At 37.0% G+C, this 27,998-nt stretch overlaps 4 protein-coding genes across 8 annotated transcripts; 2 read left to right on the forward strand and 2 right to left on the reverse strand.

Annotated features, from left to right (window-relative positions):
- Window positions 1-277: 277 nt before the first annotated feature.
- Window positions 278-3,170, forward strand: LOC308680876 (glutathione S-transferase Mu 4-like). The gene is made up of 8 exons (XM_081349309.1): window positions 278-538; window positions 1,568-1,643; window positions 1,724-1,788; window positions 1,864-1,945; window positions 2,048-2,145; window positions 2,264-2,359; window positions 2,462-2,572; window positions 2,677-3,170. The coding sequence occupies exons 1-8, from the start codon at window positions 503-505 to the stop codon at window positions 2,770-2,772; spliced, it is 660 nt and encodes a 219-aa protein (XP_081205435.1). The 5' UTR covers window positions 278-502; the 3' UTR covers window positions 2,773-3,170.
- Window positions 3,171-3,295: 125 nt separating this feature from the next.
- On the reverse strand, window positions 3,296-13,476 carry eps8l3b (EPS8 signaling adaptor L3b). The gene is made up of 20 exons (XM_081349310.1): window positions 13,347-13,476; window positions 12,314-12,373; window positions 11,475-11,542; window positions 11,338-11,402; window positions 10,856-11,014; window positions 10,594-10,743; window positions 10,319-10,407; window positions 9,851-9,981; window positions 9,044-9,159; window positions 8,833-8,947; window positions 8,676-8,746; window positions 8,326-8,400; window positions 7,584-7,729; window positions 7,311-7,482; window positions 7,145-7,176; window positions 6,646-6,739; window positions 5,070-5,174; window positions 4,843-4,931; window positions 4,571-4,703; window positions 3,296-4,441 (listed from the first exon to the last, which is right to left on the reverse strand). The coding sequence occupies exons 2-20, from the start codon at window positions 12,349-12,351 to the stop codon at window positions 4,397-4,399; spliced, it is 1,893 nt and encodes a 630-aa protein (XP_081205436.1). The 5' UTR covers window positions 12,352-12,373; window positions 13,347-13,476; the 3' UTR covers window positions 3,296-4,396.
- Window positions 13,477-14,155: 679 nt separating this feature from the next.
- Window positions 14,156-20,642, reverse strand: atp5pb (ATP synthase peripheral stalk-membrane subunit b). The gene is made up of 7 exons (XM_081349311.1): window positions 19,953-20,642; window positions 19,147-19,183; window positions 18,871-19,016; window positions 18,280-18,443; window positions 17,577-17,702; window positions 16,360-16,539; window positions 14,156-14,358 (listed from the first exon to the last, which is right to left on the reverse strand). Exons 1-7 carry the CDS (start codon window positions 19,978-19,980, stop codon window positions 14,281-14,283), a joined length of 759 nt encoding a protein of 252 aa, XP_081205437.1. The 5' UTR covers window positions 19,981-20,642; the 3' UTR covers window positions 14,156-14,280.
- A 48-nt stretch (window positions 20,643-20,690) lies between these two features.
- traf3ip3 (TRAF3 interacting protein 3) lies at window positions 20,691-27,802 on the forward strand. Of its 5 annotated transcripts, none has more exons than XM_081349316.1 (15): window positions 20,691-20,827; window positions 21,210-21,258; window positions 21,567-22,042; window positions 22,270-22,372; window positions 22,590-22,659; window positions 22,780-22,807; window positions 22,934-22,963; window positions 23,079-23,174; window positions 23,845-23,916; window positions 24,143-24,283; window positions 24,436-24,573; window positions 25,337-25,472; window positions 25,597-25,736; window positions 26,526-26,645; window positions 26,855-27,802. In XM_081349316.1, the coding sequence occupies exons 3-15, from the start codon at window positions 21,671-21,673 to the stop codon at window positions 27,053-27,055; spliced, it is 1,647 nt and encodes a 548-aa protein (XP_081205442.1). In that variant the 5' UTR covers window positions 20,691-20,827; window positions 21,210-21,258; window positions 21,567-21,670; the 3' UTR covers window positions 27,056-27,802. The 5 variants fall into 5 exon arrangements, with proteins under 5 accessions (XP_081205442.1, XP_081205438.1, XP_081205441.1 ...); XM_081349312.1 differs by having other exon boundaries at window positions 20,692-20,827; window positions 21,210-21,287; window positions 22,575-22,659; XM_081349315.1 differs by having other exon boundaries at window positions 20,692-20,827; window positions 21,210-21,287.
- Window positions 27,803-27,998: the final 196 nt, after the last annotated feature.

Consider the following 27,998-nt stretch of genomic DNA (forward strand, 5'->3'; position numbering starts at 1 on the left):
CTAGTTTTACAATTTGGGGCTAAACTTGTCGAGTTTTAGAGCATCTGTTTTACAATTGCTTAGTTGCGTCGCATTAAACTTTTTTTTCCAAACGGTTTGCCTTTTAGGGTAAATAGGAATATACAATAAAATGCATGAGTCAAAAGTTTTCAAGACGTTTATTGTGAACATTAGTGTTAATAAATGTCGAATTATTTTTGTTACAAGTATTTATGATGTGAATGTGTTCTAATTTATCGCTAAGATGTATAAAATAAGAACATGTCGACTTTTTGGTCCTCTGGGAACAGCTTAAACACGTGTTTAGAATGCACATATCATTGCTTAAAATTAAATGTTGGTTTTGTACGGACAGATTAACATCATAATTTTGTGGGAGTAATGTCCCTTTAACTTGAGTAGTTAGCGCCCACGCCCCCTCCTCCATTCCGCTGCTCTGACCCTCAACTAGGTTCATTTCGAAGCAGAAGCTCTGCACAGTGCACGCGCTTGTTGCTGCAAGATGACAATGAAGTTGGCATACTGGGATATACGCGGGGTGAGAAACTTTGCATGAAAATTTTTGCATAACTGTTGTTGAACATTTTTAATTGGTTCTAATTTGATTTCTGCGATTTTTTTTTCGTAAACTTTTTTTTTTTTTGCTCGTAAGAGTCATGCAGTTATCACGAATGTAAGATTCGTGTGGTTTGTCATGTCTAAAAACGGTCAAATCTAATCCATATGTGCAGCTTGTTTAAATCAACATCTTTTGTGGACTGTAAGTGGAGACTCTAGAAATGAACTGTTTGTTAGTTTGGCAAAGTCAGGGGTGCATATGAGTTTGTTGATACTTTTTTTCGTTTAGAGTGTCTCGCCATGGCCACAGATGCGAACGTTACTTTGATTACAGTTTACATGTCAGTTCCGTTTCGGGTGTAGTTACACCCCAGTAATTAGGACGAAACACAATTGCTCTATTGTTTTAGTTTATAAGAGCTAAGTAACATATGTTTAAGAGCTGGGAATTCTTTTGCAACCACATTAAACGCTGTCTGTAGTCACAGGACATTCTCGTGCCTTATTTGTCTCCATGTCTGAGGGAAACTATCAAAATGTGGCACAGAAAACTGCACAAACATTTGACTGCCTAAAACCTACTCTATCCCCTGGCTAACTGCTGCTTGGTCAGAGAATCACTCTTAAGTTTTCGGATTTCAAATGAGACCAATCTAATTTTTTTTATATAATTGACTTTAAAAAGTTATGTCTTAAAGAAAGAAAGAAGAAAAAAATATATAAATGACAATATTTTAAGGCTGCAACCGGCCGCTGGAGTGATGAAGTGATTAATAAATGCTTCTTAGTAAATCTAGAGCAGATCTGTGTTGCAATATTTCCACAGGTGGATGATGAGCAGTTAGGTATTTGTCCAATTAGTGCTACCTCATAAATATGCAAATAAGAACATTACCCATATAAATATGCATTGTGAAGTCTCGACCCTCTGTTATCACTTCAAGTGAAAAACCTTTTTTCAGCAGCACCTTATATAACATTCCATGGCTATTATTTCATCTGTTAACAGCTTGCCCAGCCAATCCGCCTGCTGTTGGAATACACTGGTACTAAGTATGAGGAGAAGTTCTATTCTTGTGGTGATGGTAAGTGATATGGTCATCATTGCTCTGCAGACATAACTAGGAGTATAAAAGGGAGTTGGTTTTATATTCTTGTCTTGCAGCTCCCAACTTTGACAGAAGCTGTTGGCTTAATGAGAAAGAGAAACTTGGGATAGACTTTCCTAATGTAAGTTACGCAGTAACTCCCATGGTATTTATTGTGCAAGTTATGCAATAACTAACCATCATCTTTATTCACCAGTTGCCCTACCTGGAGGATGGTGACACAAAGATAGTCCAAAGCAATGCCATAATGAGATACATCGCCCGCAAAAACAACCTCTGTGAGAACTTGATTCATTTATTCTTTCAGTAAAAAAAAGCTTTATGTATCACTGGACATAGTCGTCTAAGTAATGCAAAACATCTCCATCTAATTTTTCTAGGTGGGGAAACTGAAGAAGAGCAGGTGAGAGTTGACATCATGGAAAACCAGGCGATGGACTTCCGCAATGGTTTTGTCCAGCTCTGCTATGGAGACTTTGTGAGTGATTGATTGGATAAATCTATGTATTACAGTTAGAAATGATAACTAATATTATACATTTTTTGTTAATTGATAAGATAACATGATTTGTAATCCTTTTTGAATTTGATTAAAGGACAAAACCAAATCATGTTACTCTGAGAAACTGCCAGGAACTCTAAAACAGTTCTCTGACTTCCTTGGTGACAGGAAGTGGTTTGCTGGGTGCAAGGTAAATAAGGATAATGGACACAACACATTTTTTTTGTCCATTTTAAATGGTTCGAAATAACAGTATTATTTGACATGCTTATCCCACTGTCTCATCCTGTAGATCACATTTGTGGACTTTATCATGTACGAGTTGTTGGATCAGCATCGTATGTTTGACCCAGCATGCCTGGATGACTACAAAAACCTTAGATGTTTCCTGGATCGCTTTGAGGTTTGGATTCAGCTTTTATGACTCAGAAAGATTAGTTAGTCTCATGTCATTTGTAACATATAAGGATTAACCAGTAACTCCAATATGATTGTGTTCCCTGTCAGAGTATTGAGAAGATTGTAGGATACATGAAGTCAAGCAAGTTCATGAAAACACCCGTGAACAACAAGATGGCCAAATGGGGAAACAAAAAGGAGTGAATAAATGACAAGACTGGCTAGATCAAACATCATAAGTTGCACCATCATCTGCAATGCATGTAGTGACAGTTATTTTGAACCGGCAATTTAAGGATAATTAGTTACATTTACATCCCAGTGTTACAGTTGACATTAGTATTGATTATAAAATCATAACAAAACGATCTGTTGTCTATAGACATAATGCAGTTGAATAGCAATTATGTTTAGATTAAAAGTGTTCAGGTGTGTGTTGCACTTTGATTTTTGTCTGTTTGATGCCATGAAAAGAAAATAAGTATAACATTTCATTGTTATAGATTTCACTATTTGGATTGTAATTCTACATTTGAATTGTAAACAAAGCATTAAATGTATCACCTTATTTTGACCCAATAAATCAGAGAACTTTTGTTCAATTCAGTTTATAAATTAAGTGGGGTTTTTTTTACACGTACACCCACACCCACACACACAACTAACAGGTATACTCTGGTAACCTAACAAGGCAAAACATTTTATTGAATTGCTTATAAAATAAATAGGAAACAAAGACATCACAGATGTTTATGTAGTCAAGGTAATTAACATACAGCAAAAAAAAGAAAAGAAATAGTAATCCAAAACTTTAAATGTACTTAACGAATGAATTCAATTATGAATCATTTGGCCTAGCCTGCTATGGAGAAAGAGAATGTTATAATCGACAGCGCTGAATTTCACTTGTTGATTTCTCTCTTTTTGTCTTTTTTGACCACCCGCTCCTACTAGATTTGTGTTGGGCTGATAATTCACTAGCCATTTTAAAAAGGCCTCATTCATCAGAAATTAAAACGATATTATGCAAACCCACATTCAGGAGCAAAAAGGTTTTCATCCTAATAACGGTAGTTTAAATAAATGAAAAGCTGGATAATCAAAGGCAACCTGTTTTAATTAACTTTATTACTACTTATACACAAACACATTACTGGATTGATGGAACTTAAATGTCATCAAACCTGTTTAACCCCGAAATCAAAAGCTTATTTTTAAGACCATTAAACCTTTTTTTCGTGTTGCTCTTTATTTTAAGGTGTGCTTGTTAGTGTAATTATACCTTCAAGTAATATTAACTACATGTACTATAGGGTTAGGTTTATGCTTAATTTAGAAATATTACTAATTACATGTAATGTACAAGGACACTTAAAATAGTGACACCTTTTCTTTCATTGAGAGAAAACAAAATATGCATAACTCAAACTATTAGTAAACAAAAATGACTACTAACGTGCTTATTTATGAGCATTTATTAATAGACAATGCACAATCTGCATGAAGTGTCAGGATCAATCAGAATGTTACAGACATGCCTCATTTTCATTAAGCTGGTATAACAACTAAATAACATGTTAAACATGACCACAACCCCAGGGACATCAGTGGAAATCAATTTAATGGAAAAAATGGTATTGAATAAATAAAATCAATGCAATAAATGTATGCATTTGCATAATGTAAAAGGTTATATATCACTTAACAGGCAGCTGCCTGAACTTGTTTTCTAATGAATGGAAAAGTTGAGGCGTGTGTGTAGTTCTTGTTCATTCAGGTCCAGACAAGTTCAGTTTCTTGATATCAAAAACACAGCAGGGTCCTCAGATTATCGGCGGCCACCATACTGACTGTACTCAGGTTCACTGGCAAGCTGCAAAGCAAATGGAGACTGATAACATTTGCCTGCTCTACCCTCGTTGGGTGTAAAAACACCACAGTGAAAAGTGCTTCATAAATAATGGTATTTGTACTTTGAAACAAACGGAGCTGCATTACTTACTGCAATGCTCGATCTGACGCTCTGCAGTTGGAAGAAGACTCGACCTCCTTCCTCAGGACATATTGCTCTGATTTCATCCTGTCTCATTCCCAGCAACATCGCTCCATTGAACACCCCAAGACTCTGGACCGTCCTACACAAATCCACAACGAATTAAAATGTTATCAGTAATAAGATATTAAACTCATTCATGTGGTAAAATACAATTTTCAGAACTGCATTTCGGTGTAGTTTTAAGAATAAAATTAAACATGCTAGTAATGATTTCTTACATTTTAGAAAAGCCTTTGAACTGTAACCAGGCTTTGACTTCCTCAGGTCTAGATTTCATGTCCAGAGATGGAGGTCCTCTCATATTCTGCTGAGAATATGGAGATAAAAACTTCATAACACTATGGACTGTGTACAGCTCAGTACATTGTTGAAATAATCGGTTTTAAATAAAAAAGAAAAGAGAGAGAGGAGGAGGGGGGGGGGCAGTGCACTGACTATGACTCACTGTTGGCTTTTGTCCATTGACAGGCTCTAGAACATTCTGAGGCACATAACCCTCTTCATTACTTCTGTTTTTCACCTTCCACCATTGCCCGGACTTGTCGGTTACCTTGAAGCAAGCACAAACTATATTATGGTATGTATTTTCTGCTCAGCAAAAAAGTTTTACAAAAATAAATAAATAAATGTTTTCATAACACAACCTTTTTCTTTCTTCTGTCGAACACAACAGATATCTGTCGAACACAACAGATATTTTGAAGAATGTCGGTAACTAAAATAGTGGATGCCAATGACTTCCATATTATTATTTTTCCCATACTATGGAGGTCAATGGGGTCCAACAACTGTTTGGTTACCGATATTATCCTTTTGTGTTCAGCTGAAGAAACTAAATTCATATAGGTTTGGGACAACTTGAGAGTGAGTAAATGACAGAATTTTCAATTTTGGATGAACTATCCCTTTAACTACATTAGTTAAAGGGATAGTTCACTTTGAAATTAAATTTTGGTATGTTTTAGCTTACCTCAAGGGCATCCAAGATGTAGGTGTCTTTTTTTCCACAGTAGTTTCAATTTTGATATTTTTAGGTCAAACCGTTCTTGTCTGTCAGTCATTTAATGCAGGTCTATGGTCACTGTCTTAAAGAGCATGCACAGAGTCCAAATTAAAACAATTCCCCGTCGTCCAAATTAAAGTACGCCCCATCGTAAGTACACATTGATGGCCTAAGACACGAAACGCGTGGTTTGTGTGAGAAAACGAACAGTGTTTATATCGTTTTTACCTCTTATACACAGCCACGTCCAAGTGATCTGGTGCAGACTGGTGCATAGATATATACACTAGATGTCGCCTTTGCTACGGCAGTTCTTAACGAATGCCGTAGTCAAGGCGATATCTAGTGTATATATCTATGCACCAGTCTGCGTACACGTCACACACCAGGATGCGCGCGCCCCCTCAGATCACTTGGACGTGGCTGTGTTACAAGAGGTATAAACAATATAAATACTGTATGTTTTCTCACACAAACCGCTCATTTCGTGTCTTAGGCCATCAATGTGTACTTACGATGGGGAATTGTTTAATTTGGACGATGGGGAATTGTTTTAATTTGGACTCTGTGCATGCTCTTTGAGACAGTAACCATAGACCTGCATTAAATGACTGACAGCCAAGAACGGTTTGACCTAAAAATATCAAAATTGAAACTACTGCGGAAAAAAAGACACCTACATCTTGGATGCCCTTGAGGTAAGCTAAAACATACCTAAATTTTATTTCAAAGTGAACTATCCCTTTAACATACAACAAAAAATCCCTCTGAAGCAATTATTAATCTTACTTAAGGGTAATTTCAGCATTTACTAATACATGATTAAAATAAAAAAACTTTTGTATTTAATTTTTACAAAGATTTATAAATGCTGCAATAAATGTATTGCTCATTGTTAGTTAATGCAGGGATCTTACTGTAAAGTGTTACCAAAAAACTTTACTTTTGATTGAATTAGTGACTTATGTAAAAGTTGCACAATTACTTCCGGTGGGGTGTTTACACATAAAAAAATTACCTGCACATTGTCACCCTTCATCACACTCAGTTCCTGAATGTTCCTTGCCATGAAGTCATAGATCACCATCATATAAAGAGGCGGCTCTGCAGACCTGATATGAAATAAGACAAAAGTGCTACTTGACTTGATTTGAAATTTACCCAAAGAAATCTTTAGTGAATTCATCTGTCTATAAAAGACTACATTCTTTTCAACGTATATCCTTATAACACTTTAAAAAAAAAAAAACAATCTGTAGTGTTATATTAGATGATTAAAATGATATTACTCTGCTTCTGCTACTGTTGGTTTCATTCACGGAAATAAACCTTTGTTGTTATAAGAACACAATGCACTACTAAAGCCTTGGTATGTGGACTTCTCCCTCTTTTTAAAAGTATTTATTTTATATTTCAGTTTGTTTAAGATCATTGGTTAAAGGACAATGTTTTATATTGCTGTCACAAATATATATTTTTATCTGGGTATTTCATAGAGTTCAAGTGAAGTTGCTCACGGCATGGGTGGGGTGCTCCAGGGTCTGTTGTCCTGGAAGAGAGAGGAAATAGTTTGTACTCATTCCACTGTATTTGATCAGGTTAAGATCCACATGTCAAACACTTGACGCTTTTTATAACATCCTAAGCTCATTAAGTTGGAGTTTGTCCTCTGGGAGATGTTACCTGTTCAGGCGGCCTCTGATTGACTTTCATGGATGGGAAGCGCTCGCTGTTGCTCCGTGAGAGCTGCCTGCTGACTGGAGGAGACTGGGATGGGACAGGCGGAAGGGGCTGCCAGCCGTCGTAAAATTGGGGATAATATGGAGGGATCTGATTCCCATTTGGAAATTTGGATCTGATTGCAAAAAAAGATGTATTTAAAGAAAAATCATGAGCTTTTGGTTGTGTTTTCTAACTAATGAAGTAATTTAATTTCTATATTCTAGAACATAAGACCTTGGGATGTTCCACGCATCCCCCAAGTTTCCCCACAGTTGGTCCTCATTTGGTGTGACAACATTTCCCAGGAGCTGCAGGGCTTTTTCTGTGAGCAGTGGACTCAGCACTGTGGGAGGGATGTTGGGAGGATACTGACTCACCATCTGAAACATGAAGAAACAGTTAGAAACTTAGTGTGATGAAGGGTGATGTGGTGCATTCCTTGACCTTTAACCTTTAATTCATATTTTCTAAATAAAGTGGTCCTTTTTTTTGCAAACAAAGCACTCACGTTGCTTCATAAAATTGAGGTTAAGGAGTCACATGGATTACTTTAATAATGTCTTTACTACCTTTCTGGGCCTTGAAAGTGGCAGTTACGTAGCTGTCAACGGAGGGACAGAAAGCTCTCAGATTTCATTAAAAATCTTCATTTGTGTTCCGAAGATGAACAAAGTCAGGGTTTGGAACGAAATGAGGGTGAGGTGAACAAATGTCAGTGTGAACAAATGACTAAATCCATCAAAAGTAAAGCTTTTTCTCTGGTGCTTTCTTATACACTGCTAGGCTTTTTTAAAACAGGTAACCACGTCAAATCAAGTCAGGTGTGGTCATACTGACTCACTATCTGAAGCTTCAGGGGAACATAAGAACTTTTAACATGCAGTATGAAAGAATGTTTGTCCAATTTAACTACATAATGGAAAAAATGTATACAATGTGACCGCAATGCAAACAGACTGAACAAACAGATACTTACAAAAGCGAGGGAAGAGAAGAGACTGTGAACAAAGTCAGAAGCAGGGGGATTCTTTAGGTGACCATCCAGCTTCCCCTGTCACAAGTAGAGATGAGTATGAAAACTGACATTTGCAACAAGGATACTGTATGTCTCATATTAAGCATTACAGAACAGTATTCCGGGCATACAGTAAGTCGTGGTTTTTTAACTATCATAGTGGGAGTGAAAAAAATTGGAAAATGTCCAAAAATCATTCAATCCATTGTACTTTACATGCTGAAACTAGAAGGGGGTAGTAATCAAAGAGCATTGAAGTAGACTACTGTTATCTTAGGAATTATTACAGAAATTAAACTTATATAACTTACCAGAAGATTGAAGCCATACTTTATCTTCTGCAGGCAGGATATGTATTCCTCCACAGTGGGAATGCTTGCAACTATAATAAAATCAAATAAATCAAATAATAATTAAGTTTATTTATTTTTTTACATCCTTAGGAAAATTAAATAGCAAGTTGTTTACCAAATGTTTGAGCATTTTTCTTTTTCTTTTTCTTGCTTCCATCATCTTTTGGCAAAGCTGAGCCAATTTTATATATGAAGGTCTCAATGTCGGCTGCAACATGGTTAAAGATCTCCTGTAGAGAGTGATTAAATGGATGGAAGAAATGTGTCAATAATGATAACAAAAATAGATGGATTAATAACACAGTGTGTCAATAAAAACAACCGACCGCATCTCTGTCCACATCATTTACTGGAGGTGGAATCTGCTCTGGCTCAGACTGCACTGGCCTGTAAAGGGCTTCATCTCTGGGAAATGGCATTGTGGGTGAAGGTCGTCTGTCGTCTGAAAAAAGCAAAACAAAAGCTCAGTTATACCAAAAGAAATCAGTGATACATGATACATTAGTGAGAGAACACCCTCTAGTATTCCTCACTTAGGGGTCAACCTTGTGATTCTCAGCGGTCAAAACAGACTGTAGACAAAAAGTGTAAAATAAATAAAAAACAATAAAAAAAGAAGCAATTAATTTCAATAATATATATTCCTTGTATTTTGAGGGGATTTAATGGTACAAGGCAAAATTCACCTATAAATTATGCACCACTAATTTCTATGTAAATTAATATGAATATTAGAAAAAATATTTCACATTCATATTCATATATATATATATAAACTATGTGTATTCTCTAGTTGCTTATACTAATATTTTTAGACATAATTACTTGTATGTTTTGCAAAAATCCCCAGAAATCTGCATTATCGTATTTGCCATTCAATTCCTGTGGAGGTCATTTGACCTTTTTTTTTCTTCTAAGACCATTTAGCCATTTCTTATCATTCATATATCATTATTATCATTCATATAGCAATGGCCACAACATTTTTCACCAAGCCGATGAAGTAAAAACATAAATTTTTTATATGAAAACTTTTTTGGTCTAAAATTACTAAAAACCAATAGAGGGTCAACTTCAGGACATTTTAGGTTTTTTAAAAGTGGATTTGAGAAATGAATTCTTCAAGTGATCACCATAGTCTTCATAGTTGTTGAATTGCGGAGGGGGGACTTCTGGGGGAAGTGGGTTTGACTGCATGGGTGAGAGAGCTGGTCTCTTCATGCTTCCCGGATGACCCTGGCCAAGGATGTTTTCCAGATGGCTCCTGCCAAACAGAAAGAATATATCACTGTAGACCACTGATAAAAAAAAAAGAATCATTAAGGCAGTAAGTGTAACAAAAATATGTATTTTTACAATCTTTGTAAAGTTACTTAGATACATTGAATATAGCTCACTTAATATGGATTTGTACGATTTTTTTACTATTATATATTGAACTTATTATCCTGAGTAATCGCGACAAGGGTTGTCTAGACATGTTGTTGGCATGTATGTCCACTTAAAACATCACAATTTAGTACATTATAAAGTTAAAAAGCCAGATTATAAGAATGGATGCTTGATTCTCAGTACAACTTGTTTCTGAGGCAGCAGCTGACCTGATGTCCATCTGTGGTTCCTTAAACGGTGGAGGGGCATCCCCACCTTGCTGGATCGCCCTTTCCAGATCATTTACCACCTCCTGAGCCTAGCGATTCAAAACAGCAGAGATGCCTTTATACAAATATTCAGGGAACTGACAGTAGGAGTGGAAGGAAACTCCCACATCAATCCTCAAGATATATTAAGAACGATTTACAATAGCCAGATGCACCGCTATCTACCCTCAGATGGATATAACATTTCTGAACACACAAACAGTGTTGTTCCTCACCCCGACTTCCTCACACTGGAACAGGAAGGCCTGTGGAGCTCTCTGGCTCGGATCCTGAACTGAGAAAATCAGAAGGGAGTCATACACACAGCTGTCCAGAACGGCTTTCGTCTTCCTGATGCTACTCAAATGTACAGACTCCAAAACCTCCTACAATTCCAGGAAACAGAGTAAGAGTTCACTGTTAGTACTGGACCTGCCATTTAATGTAACATACTTTTTTTTTAGATTAGTGATCTTAAGCATAAAGGCTACCCTTGACCTTGGTCTCTATGTCACATAGCTGTAGGTGGTTGGCCTTGACCTGCATGATCATTTCCTGACCCCACACTTTCCCTTTACTGTCCATACTCTTCAGCCTGTTCACACAGTCATCAATGCTGCTCATCTCTCTGCCATCTAACACAAAGGTGAACAGGTGCTAGGGAATGGAAAAAGAAGAAAATGTTACTACGATGTATCATGATCACAGATATGTGTCCCTTATCAAAAAACAGCTTGGTTATACAGTTGAAGGCCTTGGGAAATTCTCACATTTTCCAGTTGAGTTTGTGTGGAAATCTCTACAGAACATGCGAGATAAGCTTTGGTTGTCTGTTCTTTTCAATAAAACACATTAGTGAACTGGGTGTTGGCTTTGTGCTAACAGATTGTGATTATGAGTCTGTCACAAGCAGTCAGCAGCACACATTTGAACATTATAAACATGTTAGTCACAAATGCATAAACCAGACTAAGTCTTACCTCCACTCTGTGCTGAAAGTAATCTTGCTGTCTGCTGATTGATTCTGCATACTCCTTCCTTTGCACTAAAGCAACAATATCAAGTTAAAAATGATAGTATTTCTTAGATAGGTTGTTTAAATGGGTTTTCTACTTACTGTAGATGGATTTGGCACTGGGACGAGACATGCCAGACCCCTGGGAAGATGGCTCAGATGAGAAGCCTCTATAATATAATTACAACACAAAATGCCTGAATAAACTTTTCCCCACATATTTTAATTGTAATATTTAAAAAAAGATATTATAAAGAAATCCTGAAGATAACCCCCAAAAATAATTGAATCAGTAATGTCAATATATTTCTTGTCTCACATTTCTAATATGAATATATTCTAAGTTAATTCTCAATTGAACTATTTTTAACCAAAAGCTCACAGTCATCTCAATGCTATTGCAACATGCAGTATATGGCCGACAGTTGAGCTATTGCTATAATTTTTTTGTGTAATATTATCACGACTCAAGAGAATTCTGGGAGTCCAATTTTGTTGCAACAGTTTTGAGAGGGTCCTATTTTTGTTCCAAAATGAGAGTAAAGTCAAGTTTTTCCATACCAGATGTCAACAAAAATTAAAATGAAAACTACATGGAAAGATTAACTTTTCATTAAACATTTCATTAAATGAATTTAATGAAAACCAGTCTGAAACCAGTTTTTTTTTGTCTGAAACCAGACAATTCTGAGAAAAACAAAACAAAAACTGAGCTTAAATTTTTTTTAACTAAAATAAAGTAGAAAGCTAAATGTAAAATTTTATAACCCTGCCTCATAGCAACCTTTAATGGCCTTTCTGACATCTGTTATGACAACCGATATGAGAGAACTAGAAGGCATGACGTTCTACACTGAAACACCCTATTATGCGTTTCAGGTTCAAATTCCACGCAAACACAAAGATAAACGTCAGCTGACAGAGATGAGGGAGACATGTACCTTTGCTGGAAAACGGGCAAAGGGTTACCCCCATACATTCTTGACTGTGATGTATAACACCTGTAATAACAACGTTATCAGTTTTGAAACCACTCAAGAAAAAATAGCAGAACTTTTGAGCAGCTCTGCCAGGCAGAAGCATTAGTTATGAAGAAGTGTCTGTTCATCATTTGTGGTTTGACACCACTGATCTTATCTAAAAGAGCTAAGAAGTGTGAAGTAAGCACGCATATAATATCCTCAAAACTGGTACAAAGTCAAAAATATCAGAACAAGACCTTTCTATGTTCACAAGTTGGTGTTCTTAATAAAAATATATAATTTCAATAGTTACTGAAGTCAATTAGTGAATATGCTAGATTCATAAGAGAAAAGCCATTTGAGAGTGATGATTTATCAATGTATTTTTCATTACAGAGAAGTACTGAATGTTTTCATCCTCATACATTTTTTTGTTTGTTTTATAAAATCACATCAATTTGACTCATTTATTACTTGTAACAACAATGAATCACTAAATGATGGCAGTAAATCATGGCAGAATCACATTTAGCATAACAGCTTGAACAATTTAGAAAAGCTAAAACAATATGGCTTTCACAAACCAATTAAAATAAAAGGATTTTGAAAGAAAACCTAGACATTTGTGTCTTTGGGATCACATTGCCTCTGAGGTTCTCAAAAACAGGCAAGAAGTGTCTAGTCAGCAGCAAAAACTGCTGAAAGCCAAATTCTGGAACTTTCTCTGTAACAAGTTATTGTGCTTGGCTTGACAAGAAGAAAATATTAGCAGAAGTAGAATGCCATAGCGTAAACCAAGTGTGAAAAGAGAGAAGAAAACACTTATTAAAGAGCTCTAAAACAACACCACAAGTTGTAAAACAACAAGTTCAATTAAGGATATAACCAATCTGGCATTATTCAAATTTGTCACGGTCATATCAATCTGTAGGCAAAACGCCATGTATCAGTGACTCCACACGCATTTGGTTATAAAACAGACGTTGTGATTAGCCAAATGATTGTACATTACCTCTGAGAAAATCCTAAACAAGTTTAAGTTCAACTCTCCAAATCTACGTTCAGATTACTCCAGAATTTAGACATATCCTTAAGTCTGTCTTCCTTGTGAACTGTGCGAGAGCAAATATTCTGGACTTCCTGCTCAGAAAAGCTGAGGTCAAAGTCTAGTTCTTGAATTATATTAAGTCAGAAGGTGAGCGCGGGTAGGTTTTTCCATTTATATCCTTGAGTACAAAGGTATTGTCATTAATAGGCAGCCCTGTGACGTGTAGAGCAAAGCGGCACACACTGACCCTAAAATTTATTTCTACATTTACGTCACACCGAACGCACGTTGCTGTAGATAATAAACCATTATACAAGTGGCATACATTTTAAAAGATGAGAATATTTTTCAACCAAATCAATCACAAAAAGAAAATGTTAGGTTTAAAATATTGTTGCAAATAAAAATATTTGGACCAGTTTCACATGGGGTTTTTGCACTGACGCCATATAACATTTTATTGATCAGTTGTTAAAAGAATATTTTTTTCTTATTGTGAAGAACATTTTAATAATCTTAAGAACCATAAATATTAAAAGTTCTTCATGAGGTTTTTTTAGGAGTGTAGGATGATGAATCATTTGTTTGCAGATGCCACTTGATTTGATGTTTTGTTATGTAATGCACTGATATCATGTTGTGACACTAAAACTGTTAAATCAAACTCCTCTTACTAATGCCACCTCACAGCTCCACAAAACATTCAAACTATTAAAGCCAGGACTGCAAGACAGACAGCTGGAGTTCTTCAAATAAAAAGGACAGAAAAGGTATTTAGTGAATAACCAAATCTTTTATTTAATACGGGTATGTACACTTTTGACGACACTGCCAGACTGGCATGTTCACGAGGAAAGGGTTAGTTTAGAATGAAAACAGGAGGCTTCAGTGTGGACACCTATACTGTAGCCCTAGCCTGAGTGGCCTTGGCCAGGACTTTCAGATCTGAAATGCACTTGGCGATGCTTTCCTTCTCCTGAAAGACAAAAAGACAAAATTAAGATTATTTATAGAGATATAGTAATAACAGTAACAATTATTTTGTAGTTATTTCAGGTGGATATAAATAAAGTCTAAATTAAGGTAACTATTCTATAGTTACATGTACTTTCCATAGCAATAACAGTATGTTATGCATAACTTAACCTAAACCAATCCCTAATTACATTGTAATTGCACTGTAATAATGTGTAAAGTGTAACCTAAATTTCTAGAACACATCAATGACTGACATGTTTAGACCTAGAATGATGTTGGTGAGCTCTTTTCCCCTTTTTCTTCTTATTTTCTTAGTCCAGTCATTTTAAGTCAAAATGGGGGTCAACCTTGAACAAATTGCAACAGAGGCAAACTCAACTGATTTTGTATCCTCAATATGTCCTGAGTAAGGAAAAAAAAAAGCCCCGAAGAATCCCATTAGGGGAAAGTTTTGAAAAAGACCCAAATATAGCCTGTTCATTCTTTTTCTTACATGAATAGGGTAAAAATTTTAACCTTTAGATATCATCATGAAAATTACTGAGTTGATTACTCGCATCAAGACAAACAAAAAATCTATTGCAAGTTTTTTGAAATGGTTTGTTAACATGGACAAACGGTGCATAATCTAATTACGTATGTGCTAATTTGCATAAATACCACAACAGATCTAAACATTGGGTCTAGCCAGGTGAAAATGTCTTGTTGAATCTTGTTGACACATAACAGTAAAATACTTAATGTTAAGGTCTGAATGGAACCCATTTAGGCTTCTAATGCAGAAGACAAAAGGTAGGCAAAATAAAAAGTGAACCCCCAGAAACAGTCCCACGGACCCAGCCCCAAACCCCATCTCTTAAAAATTAATAAAGGCTGGTTTCTAAAGTACTTATTCCTGCCTCTATGTATAAATGCTCATGGGTAGCCTAAATGGGTTCCATTCAGACCTTAACATTAAGTATTTTACTGTTATGTGTCAACAAGATTCAACAAGACATTTTCACCTGGCTAGACCCAATGTTTAGATCTGTTGTGGTATTTATGCAAATCAGCACATACATAATTAGATTATGCACCGTTTATGCATGTTAACAAACCATTTAAAAAAACTTGTAATACATTTTTGTTTGTCTTGATGCAAGTAATCAACTCAGTAATTTTCATGGTGATATCTAAAGGTTAAAATTTTTACCCTATTCATGTAAGAAAAAGAATGAATAGGTGTATGAATAGGCTATATTTGGGTCTTTTTCGAAACTTTCCCCTAATGGGATTCTTCGGGGCTTTTTTTCCTTACTCGGGACATATTGAGGATACAAAATCAGTTGAGTTTGCTTCTGTTGCAATTTGTTCAACCTTTTTTCATAAAATGACTGGACTATCTGTCCAAATAGCATCTTAGCACTGTTATTATAACTGCTGATAGAATGTTGAGTACAAAGTCTCCATCTAGAGGCCAAACTAAAAATCACTTCAGAACAGATTCTGCACCAAGGATGGAAAACGTTTGGTCCTAAAGGGCCACTGTCCTGCAGAGTTTAACTTTAATAAATAATTATATAGAAAAAAAAACCTTCACCTGCCTGTAGCTTTTTAGTAATCCTGAAGATATCGATTAGCTTCTTCAGGTGCGTTTGATTAGAGTTGGAGCAAAAACTCTGCAGGACAGTGGCCCTACAAGACCAAAATTTCCCATCCCTGGTCTAGACTAATGTAGCATTTATATTTGGACAAATAAATGCTCAAATGAGTAGGAAAAAGAGATCAACAACAATAAAAGACCAATTTTCTAAATATTCAAAATATTACATTTTCACTTCTCAAAAACAGTCATAATTAAGAACTCCCCTAGAATCGGTCTGTAATTACCATGCACAATAATAAAGTGCACACCATTACTAAACAACTCTGACCTTCAGCCTTAAACAAATGCCTCCTTTGTTTAACAAAGACAATAAAGTGTCATAAAGTGCCAGTGGCGTGAACATCCTCCCTGTACCTGCTGTGGGGTGATGCTCTTAACAACGCTCTGTTCGACCCAGTTCACCATGTGCTCCTGCTCCATGCGGCGGTGCAGGTTCTGAAGCTGCACCTGGTAGTCCAGCCTCTTCTTCACCTCATTGGTCACCATGTGCAGACGCTCCCTGTAATTGGTCTCCAGCAGCATAGCCACATTGTTCTGATGGAAGATGGAATGAGGAATGTCACACAACCAGTAATAGTGCCATTCTAAATGTTAATTCTAAATAAATAATTCTAAATTTAAAGGGGGGGTGAAATGCTATTTCATGCATACTGAGTTTTTTACACCGTTAAAGAGTTGGATTCCCATGCTAAACTGGACAAAGTTTCAAAAATTAAATTGTACGTTTGAAGGAGTATTTCTGTTCCAAAAATGCTCCTTCCGGTTTGTCACAAGTTTCGGAAAGTTTTTTTTCGAGTATGGGCATGTGTGACGTCAGATGGGGCGGAATTTTCTTATACGGGTCCTAAGGGCACTTCTCCCGGAAGGACGCGGGCGCGCGCGCAACCGTAGACCAGAGCGAGAGAGCGAAAGCAGTACGCCCATCAAAGCGCTATGCTCGGCTTTAGGGAAGTCAATGTCACCAAAGAAGTGGGATTTTGGTTGCCAGGGCAAGACAACCCTGCACAGATTCCCAAAGAACCCAGCGTTAAGGGACCAGTGGATGGAGTTTGTTTTTCCAGAGCATCAACGGAGTTGTGCAAGACTGTTTGTTCCCTGCATTTCGACGATGATTGTTTTATAAACAAAGCCCAGTTCGACGCCGGATTCGCGACGATCGTCTAATGCTTAAGGATTATCCCAACGATAAAGGTTCACGGTCGTGCGTTGGAACCGCAGGCGGTGAGTAAAACTGCTTTTCTGCTTCAAATGTCTGAGTGTTGTTAGTTATCCGCACATAAGCACAGCTTTAGCTCCGCTCACACGGCACGCCTCCAGCCGCTCGTTTTTTTCCGGAAAGACTCGGTACAGCCTATCTTTCTTTTATAAATATAATAAAACTAAAGACTTTTTGGAGATTTGAAGGATGCAGTACTACTCTATAGGTACTCAAGATTAACGTGAGATTGACTGAAAATGAGTGTTTCACCCCCCCCCTTTAAAATGTAAAAAATCATGCAGATTCATGATATTTATGGATAGTAAAGCAGGGGAGAGATGATCTGTCTTCTGTCACATTATGTCCTATTCACCCTCTTGGCATCAAAAAGCAAATGTCTTCCTTCAACTCTCCACTGCTCCTTCTTCTCATTCTCAATGCTCTGTTCCAAGACAGCCATGGCTTGACTCTTGACTTCCTGAGCCTTTGCCACTTTATCCTGCAGAGAAGACAAGGAGAATCAGATATTAGTCATCTGTAAGACCAAACCACTCCCTCAGTTACAGGCTTTGGTTTCATTGTGCACAATATCAAATATATTAGCAGACAATCTTCAGCCACTTTTCCACTGTCGGACCAAACTGTTCTCATTGCTTAACTGTTCCATTCCGTGCTGATCCGGCCCCGCCGGTACGGATATGGTTTCATTTTCCACGTTGGGGCTGATAACAGATCTCTTTGGAATGCAATATAAATGCGTCAGTCATCACCTTGTTAAAGCAAGAGTTAAAAGACAGTATGAGATTTAAATAGCGACAGTTTGATGGAGGATAATCATATATTTATTTTAATAACAAACAAGTGACCAATCCTGAGTGGCGACGTCACGACACGCATTCTACCAGTTCTACCACTCTCCCTAGCGTGCCGTGCCGGACCAAACTCAAGTGGAAATATAACTGGAACCGTTCTTAGAACCGCTCGGCCTGACGGTGGAAAAGCAGCTATTCGGTCTTCAGTGTTAAGCTGCACAATTTCACAGGCGACATATCTGTTGAATACAAAACATTACAAACCTCATTGAGTTTGTCGGCAAATTCGGCTACACTGGGCCCGAACTTCTTGATGCCATAAATGACGACAGCACCGATGGACGCGGCAGCAAAGGTCTCGTGATTGATTACGTAGATTTCCTTAGAGAGCATGTACAGGAGCAGTCCTGTGCCCAGCATATAAGGCCCTGCAGTCAGAAGAAAACACCACCATTACGAACAGACCAGTGTATAAAGGTACTGGGGTTCACAGAAAAGAATCTCACAGGTCTCTTGGATAAAGAGGGTATAAGTTGTGAATCACAACTTTATTGTCCGTCTACTCGTTGCATAAAGCTATCCTATGGTATGCTGCATGCACAAACGGCAATAAATGAAATTGTGATATGGCTTAAGTGTGATGGCTTAAGTCACATTTGTTCTTTCAAGAGAACAATACATTTATTTACTACGAACTGTTGCTGTACAGAACACTTCTGCATAAAGACTCTACAATAATTTCTACTTTAGAGTGAACTGTTCTTTTAAAGAACAGTTATCCATGAACTTGGGTAACTGGGAGACACTGTGGTATGATGGTCATATGAAAGGAGGCAATAAAGCAGACAACCCCACCTGTCACACCAGTCTTGGGGTATAGCAGTGTGAAGAGCTCCTCTGGGAAGATGCCATGTCGGACCTTTCCTCCTTTCTCGGGCAGAGGAGGTACTGGTGCAAGACTCTGGGAGGACTGATGAAAGGAACGGGAGGCTTGTACCAGGCTGGTGGAAGAAAAAAATAAAATAAAGCACTAGGTTAGAGTTCTATGGGTGTCCTTGATTGTCATTTGTTTTCCAGTACTCTTCAACCACAGACTGGCATACAGAGCACTGACCACAAGATCTTACATACCAAGCGCCAAAGGACCCGTTGTTTTTCAGGGTATGACCTACAAGAAATAGACAACAAAAAAATTAGAAAAGGACTGAAAATCAGTGACTGTCACTTTCATTAATGTGAATGAGAGTTGTCAGAGTACTGCTATTATGTTTTAAATGCAATTTTCATCAAAAGATCAAATTAATCATTTGACCCAAAATTAATGAGTGCATATTTTCCAGCTGTGACACTTGGCCATTAGTTCTATATAATTATTAACATATGGTAACACAGTGTTTTTGACTTATAATGATTTTGGTTTATTGTGCAGATCTAATAAAATGCACGTCCTTGCATAGCCTACATGACAGAAGTACCAAGCTGTCAATCTCCCCAGGTTAGGCAAAATAGGATATCATTTGCTAATTTGCACTTCTGAATGAACATTAACTAAGTGGTATTACAATTTAGATGTAAAATCTTAAGCTTCTAATATGCTATGTGGTAAAGTTTGAATGTGGCATTAGCTCTCAGCTAACTGCTACACCACTCAATACAAGGACATACTGAAAGCACATCAACTCTGCGATCATTCTCATACAGAAATGACTGTCTGAGCATAAAAGCTGGACTTCAATTCATTCAATAAGTCATTCGTATTATAATGTACATTAATTACAGCACAAAAACATACGTTTCACTGCAGATTCAAGTGCGGCCATTCACACCGTGCGGCCTAATTTTACCCTTCAACTTCACATTCACTTATAAAACCGTCTATTTAATCCACACAATCAATGCGAAAGGTTTGAGTAGCTTTCATTGTATAAATCACCAACCTGAAACGAGCACCAGTCTCGACAACATGCTTTACTGGGTTAATGACAGGATCCTTGGCAGAAATGTCTTCTGTACCGGGCTCTCTGTGCCCTTCTAGACCAAGGATGAGAAACTCTCGCTGGTGATATCGCGAGATCTTCCGCAAACCTGCGCTTTGAACATCCGGGAAATCGACACTCTGACAGGGAGTCAGCAGGTGGCGCCAGTTCATCATACAAGATACCAAACAATAAAGGAAACGTTGACACTTTCAAGTTGCTGCTAAAAATAACATGAACATTTGAACATATCAGTGATGACAGTAATGTCAACAAGCATTTCAATACTTTTTCATATAGAGAAATACTGCTTATGCGATGGGAATTTGCCCAGTAGTAGGGCTACATATTGAACAGTGGTAGCCTAAATGTGTTTAATAATCATTTAGGCTATCTTGAACTTTTGTTTTCATATTCTGTTTCTACACCCACTTCAACTTCGATTGAATGATAACTTTTCAGACAAAGATCAACATGCATTTTACAATCTTGCTTTGATATCACACTGAACGTTGACTCTTTGCTGTCTTTCTCTTTTTCTCCAGTCCCTCTCCATGCACTATTGCCACATTTAAACAGCCAATATCCTAACCTCGCCTCCAGTCCTAATCTCAGGGCCCATACATGTGTGGCACTAGTTTCAATACGCATGGCTGCTGAGATAGAGGAACTTATACAAGTTGTGAGGTTCATCTTACTTCCTGTTAAGCAAGCAAGGCAAAAGAAATAGACCGCCCTTTGTTGAATGAACTAGTTTTCAAGTGCTATGTCAGCTTCAAATCGTTCAGACCCTGCTTTCACAATTATATTCACTCCAGGGACTCGTCTAAGAACAGGTACTTTCATTAAAGGTTGTAAAGAGACAGTTATGCTAAAACTTGTTCTAGTTTATCTGCATTTATGAAATTATGTTGGTGTAACTGTTTGAATGCATGCTTGCTATTCAGTTTCAACAAGTTGGAGCCTAATACATTTAAATTGTGCTTTTTTTTAAAGAAAAAAGTTCATTTTTACTAATTGAAACGCTTATTGGAAGGGAATGTGGATTTTCAGTTAATGTGGTGCCTAAAATTGTTGCAGATCACTACATGGGAGCATTGTATACTGTTATTGTGTTTTAGAGACGTTTTCCAGAGATTATTAAGCAGATATCTGCATATTAATAAACACCGTTTGCATTTTAAAAACATCATTGATGGTGCAACCTTTTTCTTTCAGCTGCATGTAGCTCAGTTCATGCCTGTTTTGAAACAATATGACAACAGAAGTGAGTGACTGGACACACTTCATCTTACAGTATGTTTAATATAGTTTTTAATATTTGATACTGTATGTAGCCACTGTAAAAAAAAAATATTTTATTGTAGCTGTGAAGAGAATAAAAACACTAAGTGTGACCTCAAAAACAACAGCAAAATTGTAGCTTTTCAGTTTTTAACTTATTTTATTACACCAGTTGTTGTTGACTATCCTCATTTTGAGTCATTCAGCTGATTTAGGATGGTCTATTTTTGAGCAATAATGATAGCACCGCTAAAGGTTGGATGATATATGAATATATATGTTGTTTTTCAGTTACAGGAAATTGCCACTTCAGGAAACATCCATTTACACTGTGAGGTGACATTCCAGTGCCTTAACATATAGCACACATTTTCCAACTCATTCAGCCAGACAGAATGGAAGGAGCTCATGACAACAAAAGGTCTCCGGCCCCAAATTACGAGTATAAAGTGGAGCAGCGTGCCGTGAAGCACAGAGAAATCAGCCATCGCAATAACACAACATCATGTCGCAGTCCCACAAGAGATCTGGACACAAGGTGGATTAAAAACGAACTGCATCGCAAAAGACAGTTTGAGTTCTTCAAAAGAAGACCAGTAGACCATGGCACATACACACTGTTATCTGCAGTGCCAAGGCACAGGTACTCGAGGGAAACCCTGCACGAACCAGAGTTTATGACGCAAACCTTTACGTCAATCAGACGGCCCTTGATAACAAGTCCAAATGTAAAGCTCCAGAGAGATGGCATAAACTTTGCAAATCAGGTACATGTTTTGTACTTTTTTTTACTATTAGCCAGGTCTTTGGCCTGTGACTGATTGTTTGCATGTTTTGTGGTTTATATTTCTTTAAGACAGTGGCTGATGATGTGGATACTTTTTTAAAACATGTTTTTAAAAAAACATTTGAGCTGTAAATTCAAGGAAATGTTGTATAGTCTTTAATTACATCATCTATTTTAACATTGAAATTAAATGTCCAAATCCTAAAGACAGCCTCCACTACAATGAATGATGAAAATGATCCCGGGCTGAAATCAGATGGATGGGGTGTCAATTCCGTTCAGCTTCAGAGGATAGTGAAAAAGGAGCGAGGTTAGTGGATCTTCTGATGAATAACCATAACCAGGCCATGTCTAACATCGCTTTAATTTAAGCACAAAGCATCATACTTAACAAGACATACTAGGGTTATGCACTGCATGATGTTGTAAAAAATGCTAAATAATTCAATTTTCAAAAAGTTGTGGCAGAACAGGTTATCTTAATAATATTATTTTGTGTTATAATCATACAGTATATGATCATACAGTTCTCCTTAAAGACATCACTCAGCTCTCAAACACCCAGAAGACATTACAGACTGCCAGCATACAGACAGAGTGAGTTGCTTTTACATTACCTTTACTAGACTGTTTGCTCTTGCGGTTTAATATTTCTATTTTATATAATGGACCTGTTTTATAAATATTAATGCATCATTATGAACTCTCTTTGTTCAGGTCTGGATGTGTTACCGTCAAAGAAGCGGTAAGGAATTTGGTGATTGTTTAAAAAAGAAAATTCTCATATACATTTGTAAAAACAAATAGCTAAACATGTAGATGTTTTATTTATTAATATAATAATTCATGTTTTCCTCTCTTCTTTTTTCAGGATGTCCACCAGTTGTCTGTTTATTTAGAGGTATGGCAAGTATTCAGTCATAACCTATAAGATTGATATTCAAAAACACCAGCTTTTCCTGACTTCATTTGATAATGATATGTTACTGATAATGAAATGTGACATCTCTATGCAGGAGGCCTTACATAGAGAAGAGGCTCTTAAAAAGAAGCTCTCCAGCCTCCAGAAGAGCGCCTCTACATTGCTGCACTCTACAGAGCTCCTGTGGAAGGTACATTAATAAACTACTTCTTGCTGAAGCATTATTCACACAACACACACACGCACCTGACGGCATTCTAAAATCTAATCAAACACATTGACCGTGTGAACTCATTTGTACAGACGGTCAGATGTCCTTGCTTCCATTGAAGCACAAGATGTTCTTTGCTGAGTTCATGCAGCTCGAGTGCTGCGGTTAAAAAGGGATCAAAAGGAAGACAAAACGAATGTAAATATATACTGAAATTCATGGTTACTTTTCAATTACTCGGTCATACAGTGTAACTCTGCATAATACTGGCTTCAGCAATACAGAAGACAGCAGTAATGTAGAGAGAGTTGGGGGATGGTCTTGTGGTCAACATCATCCGGCTCGTTATGGCTTGTTCTGAAAAATAGAAAGATGTTTTCTTGCTCACACACAAAATGGAGAGCAGTGTAGGCGTCAGAGAGGGGTTTGTTTGCGCTTTTGTGATGCTTCAAACTCAACCTGTTCAAACTTATACATTTTTTCCATTTTGAGCTCATGACAATGTCTGTATTTCTCTCAAGAACCAATATAGCAATGCTAAGGATGGTAGTTGTCACACAGGATGCAGTATGCACAGAAACTGAAAACTCTTGGTTCAGTGGTTCTCTATCTCACTGACACACTCGCACATTTCCTTTTCCTCCCACAGACACGCTGTGATGAGGACTTGCTGAAGAGTAAGATCAAAGCCCTGGAGGCTCAGCTGCAGGTTTGCATCAAGGTAAGACCGCAAAAGATCCAACTCCAGTTCTGAGAACTTACAAAGCATTAAATTCAAAACAAATGATCTTTTACACTTAGATTGCAAGAATCAAGTGGTTTTTTGAATATTTTTCTGCTTTTCAAAAGCAAGTTTAACATGCGGCCCTGGATAAGTACAGGTCAGAGAGTTTGAGACACTTTTTAAAAAAAAAATAGAAGATAAATGCAGCAATTTGCCCTTTCAGAAGGTTCCTCGGGATGGAGTGAAAAAAGTGGTGCTAAAGATGGAAAAACAGAGGGAGGAGTATGAACAAAAGGCTCTGAAGGCTATTCAGAGGGCGGAGAATGAGAAGGCGGAAGCTCAAAGCAAGATGGAGTACCTCCAGGTAAGTACCTGCACAGGTCAAAAAAGTCTCAATATTGATATATTTTGTTATAACAAACTTTACCACCATATATTGCTAATCAGCAAAGGACAGAGCTCTTGCTCTCAGAACTCCTAGCTGGGTTGTAAGAATCCAATCTTCCCTTCCTCTAGGGGGCGCTGCAGACGGCACACACAGAGTCAGAGTGGTGGCAGAGGCTGTGTGAGGAGCTGAAAGAGGGTTCGAGTCAGCTGAAGAAGAGGCAGGACGAGTGCACCGATCAGATGCTACAGTTGCAAGGTCACTTGGAGGTATAACAAAGCAAAACCATGATGAAAATATCAAAGGACTTGAGTGACACATCACAGATTTCTGCAAAAGCTGACAAACCACAGGACCCTGGTCAATCTGCTTTCAGCACAGCTAATCAGAAATAAAAAAATTCAGAAACGTCTGAAGAAAAAAGAAAAAACTACACTGCCCCGCCAAAAATAAAAGTTGCTGTTTGGATTTAAATAGGCAAATGCGTAAGAGTCTATGATTGGATCATTATTGCAGTGATTTTTATGTTTCTAGCATGTTATATATTTGGCAACAGTTCTTCTAACTCTAATTGATGGAGTGTGTAGCTTTTCATTTCTTCAACAACTATGTAGGAAGACAAATCATGGACATTTTCCAGGATGACAATGTCAAGATTCATCAGGCTCAAATTGTGAAAGAATGGTTGGGAAGGAGCATGAAGAATCATTTTCACACATGAACTGGCACCTCTGAGTCCAGACATTAAATTAACTGGGGAGACTGAAAGTAGACTTTACAGAATGCTGGACTCAATACAAGATCTTGATCAAAAATAAATAACATCACAACATTTATTTATGTTATTAAACATAATAACCACTGCAATAATGATCCAATCATAGAAGCATTTATAGAAGTGACTTTTTTGTGTGAAAATTTTTTGTGTACGACTTTCAGTAATTTTGCAAAAGCGTTTTTAATTAGAATTGACTGAATGCTCTTCTCAGGTTGTGGCATGTTTCATTTATTGTTGTATAAATGTTTGTGCAGCGTTCTGTGGGACAGGAGGAGATGCTGAGGAAACAGAGTGAATCTCTTCAGTTAGAGAGAGCAGAGCTTCATTCCTGCATCTCAGAGCTGGAGGAGGAGAACCTCAACCTGAGAGAATATCTACAGGAACTCAAAGGTGCTGGCAAACTGACTTTCATTTCACATATTTAGATAACGCATTCATGGAAATATTTAGAAACGCTTTAGGAATTAAAGCATTTCTAAAGGAATTTGAATCTCTTTCTTTCACACACTCACAGGACACAACCACGAGTTGTGGAACAGTAACACACAAAGACATGAAAATGTTTCGGTGTTGGACCAACTCCTACGGACAGATAACGGCATAGCAAGACAACTGAGAGACACAGAACAGAGACTCAGAATGAAAGAAAATGAGGTAAAGATCTGCCAGAGAGAGCACTGAAATTGAATTAAGGCAAGATATTACAGGCAAAGCCATTGTTGTTTTTTTGCACCCATTACATAGTGGAAATAAAACATCCAAAATACACATTTGAATGTTTATTACACTTTATCTATTTGCATCTGCAGATCTCAATTACAATACATATCTTTAATTGCTGTTGCCTCACAATCATGATTTTAGCCAACAATCTCCACTTCAATACTTTTGGTTTTCTACAGTATATTCTTAAGTTTTGTTCATATATCATTTGCCTGGTTTATATAATATTTTATTCCTAAGAATAAGGTTAATTTTTTTTTATGGCTATTGAAAGTATTTTCCTGTTTACGTAGTGGTAAATATACAAAATCTTCTCTGTTAAAAAAAAAAACAAAAAACTTTTTTTAAACTTTTTTAACCTAGATTTCAAACTTCTGTTTTAGAAATGTATGCAGGTATTTTAAATGTAAATGACATTAAAGAAAATACCTTTATTATCCTTTATATATTTTTTTATCTTTCCTTATTAATTGTTGTATTTAATATTTCCTTTATGATAATAAACTACAATTGAACTACCATGTAAGACAAAGATCTTTCAAATATTTAATATCCCAAAAAAAAAAAGAAACTTTTATTAGCTGTAGAACAATAAAATAAGGTAAACCAACAAAACATGTATGCTGTTGTAAAAAGCATTTCCTTTCTTTGAGATTTTTTTCTCTCTATAAATTACCATAAGACATAGTTTAACATAGTGTTGTCTTGGTTACCCGGCAGTACACAGAGATGCAGGCGGATCTTGAGGCCCTGGAGCAGGAGTGTTACGGCTATCAGTCCCGACTGACCCAGTGCCGAGAAGAGCTGAACATACTGAGGACGCGCCAGAAAGGCAGCAGGGTGAGACTGGAACCACCAATGCGTGGCACCAATAAGTCTCTTGTTAGACTAGTTTTTTTATAACTTTTTAATTTCTATGCACTTGGATGCACAAGTCATTTAAAATTGAGACTACATTACATCATGCACAACATTCTCTACACTTTATCCCCATTTCATTTGGTTTCTCTTGCACATAAATAATTGTCCTCCTCTATCTCCCCGAACAGGGTGGCTGTTGTAGGACCTGGCTCTGTATATGTCTGTTCTTACTGCTCATGATGGTGGTGGTGGTGGCTGGCCTGTGGTTTTATCATCCACCTGCTAGAGAGCAGCTCCGCCAGCTTTACTCTGACCTGGAACAGCGAATGGAGGACTACCTCATACAGGCGGCATCAGATCAGCATGGAGCCTGCTTTAGACCTGTGTGACAAGCAAGAGTACAGCCAAGAGTCTTAGAGATTTGTTGTTTATATTTATTTTTTTATTTCACATTTTTAATAGATTTTTTTAAAGTTGGACATATAATGTCTCTATTATTTTGTTAACTTTTTATTAGGGGTGTAACAATATATCGCAATACAAAAATGCAACAATATGTATCGTGGATAGTGACAATATGTATTGTGCAAGCATATTTGTCTAAAATAATTCTGTATTTTCAGCTTCAGAATCATAAATATTTTTATTCAGGAGTCACCATTGTCCTGTGCATTGGGTTATCAGCACCAAGTCCAAGCCTATTAATTTACTCCCACACTGTAATATCAAATGTAGCATTTTAATCAACAGTACATTTTTTGTTAACCTTTTCCCATGTGTCTTGGAGTATCGTAATAATATTGTAGCGTGAGTTCAGTATCGTGATATGTATCGAATCGTGACATGAGGGTATCGTTACACCCCTACTTTTTATGGTTCTTTGTATTAGTATCTAAAACGGACCAAACTGTAAATACTGGTGACGTTACAAAAAAAAGTGTTACAATGAGTTAATACCTAAATCTGTATCCCATATATAGATTGTACCATTTTTTTTACTCTGATAATTGAAATGTAAAAACTGGACTTGACTCAAATGTTAAGTCAAAAGTCGATAGTTCAAGCCTGAAATAAATTAACTATTTACAACTGAGATTTGCATTTTTTTTTTACATTATTAAACAAAATACTATTTGTATTCTGAGCTGTAGCTCTATTTTACTGAAACATTATTTCCAGATAGAGGTGTACATTTCTTTTAGTTAGCACTCACTGAGAATAAAAGGACAATATTGTCCTGTTGAATGGCTTAAAAACACATTGTCATGACAGGTCACGCTCTTTGGTGTTCCAGATTGACCTACACATTAATGGAGCTCTGACACAGCTCAT

Source organism: Scardinius erythrophthalmus (genome assembly GCF_964197995.2).
Source record: "Scardinius erythrophthalmus genome assembly, chromosome: 20".
NCBI lineage: Eukaryota > Metazoa > Chordata > Actinopteri > Cypriniformes > Leuciscidae > Scardinius > Scardinius erythrophthalmus.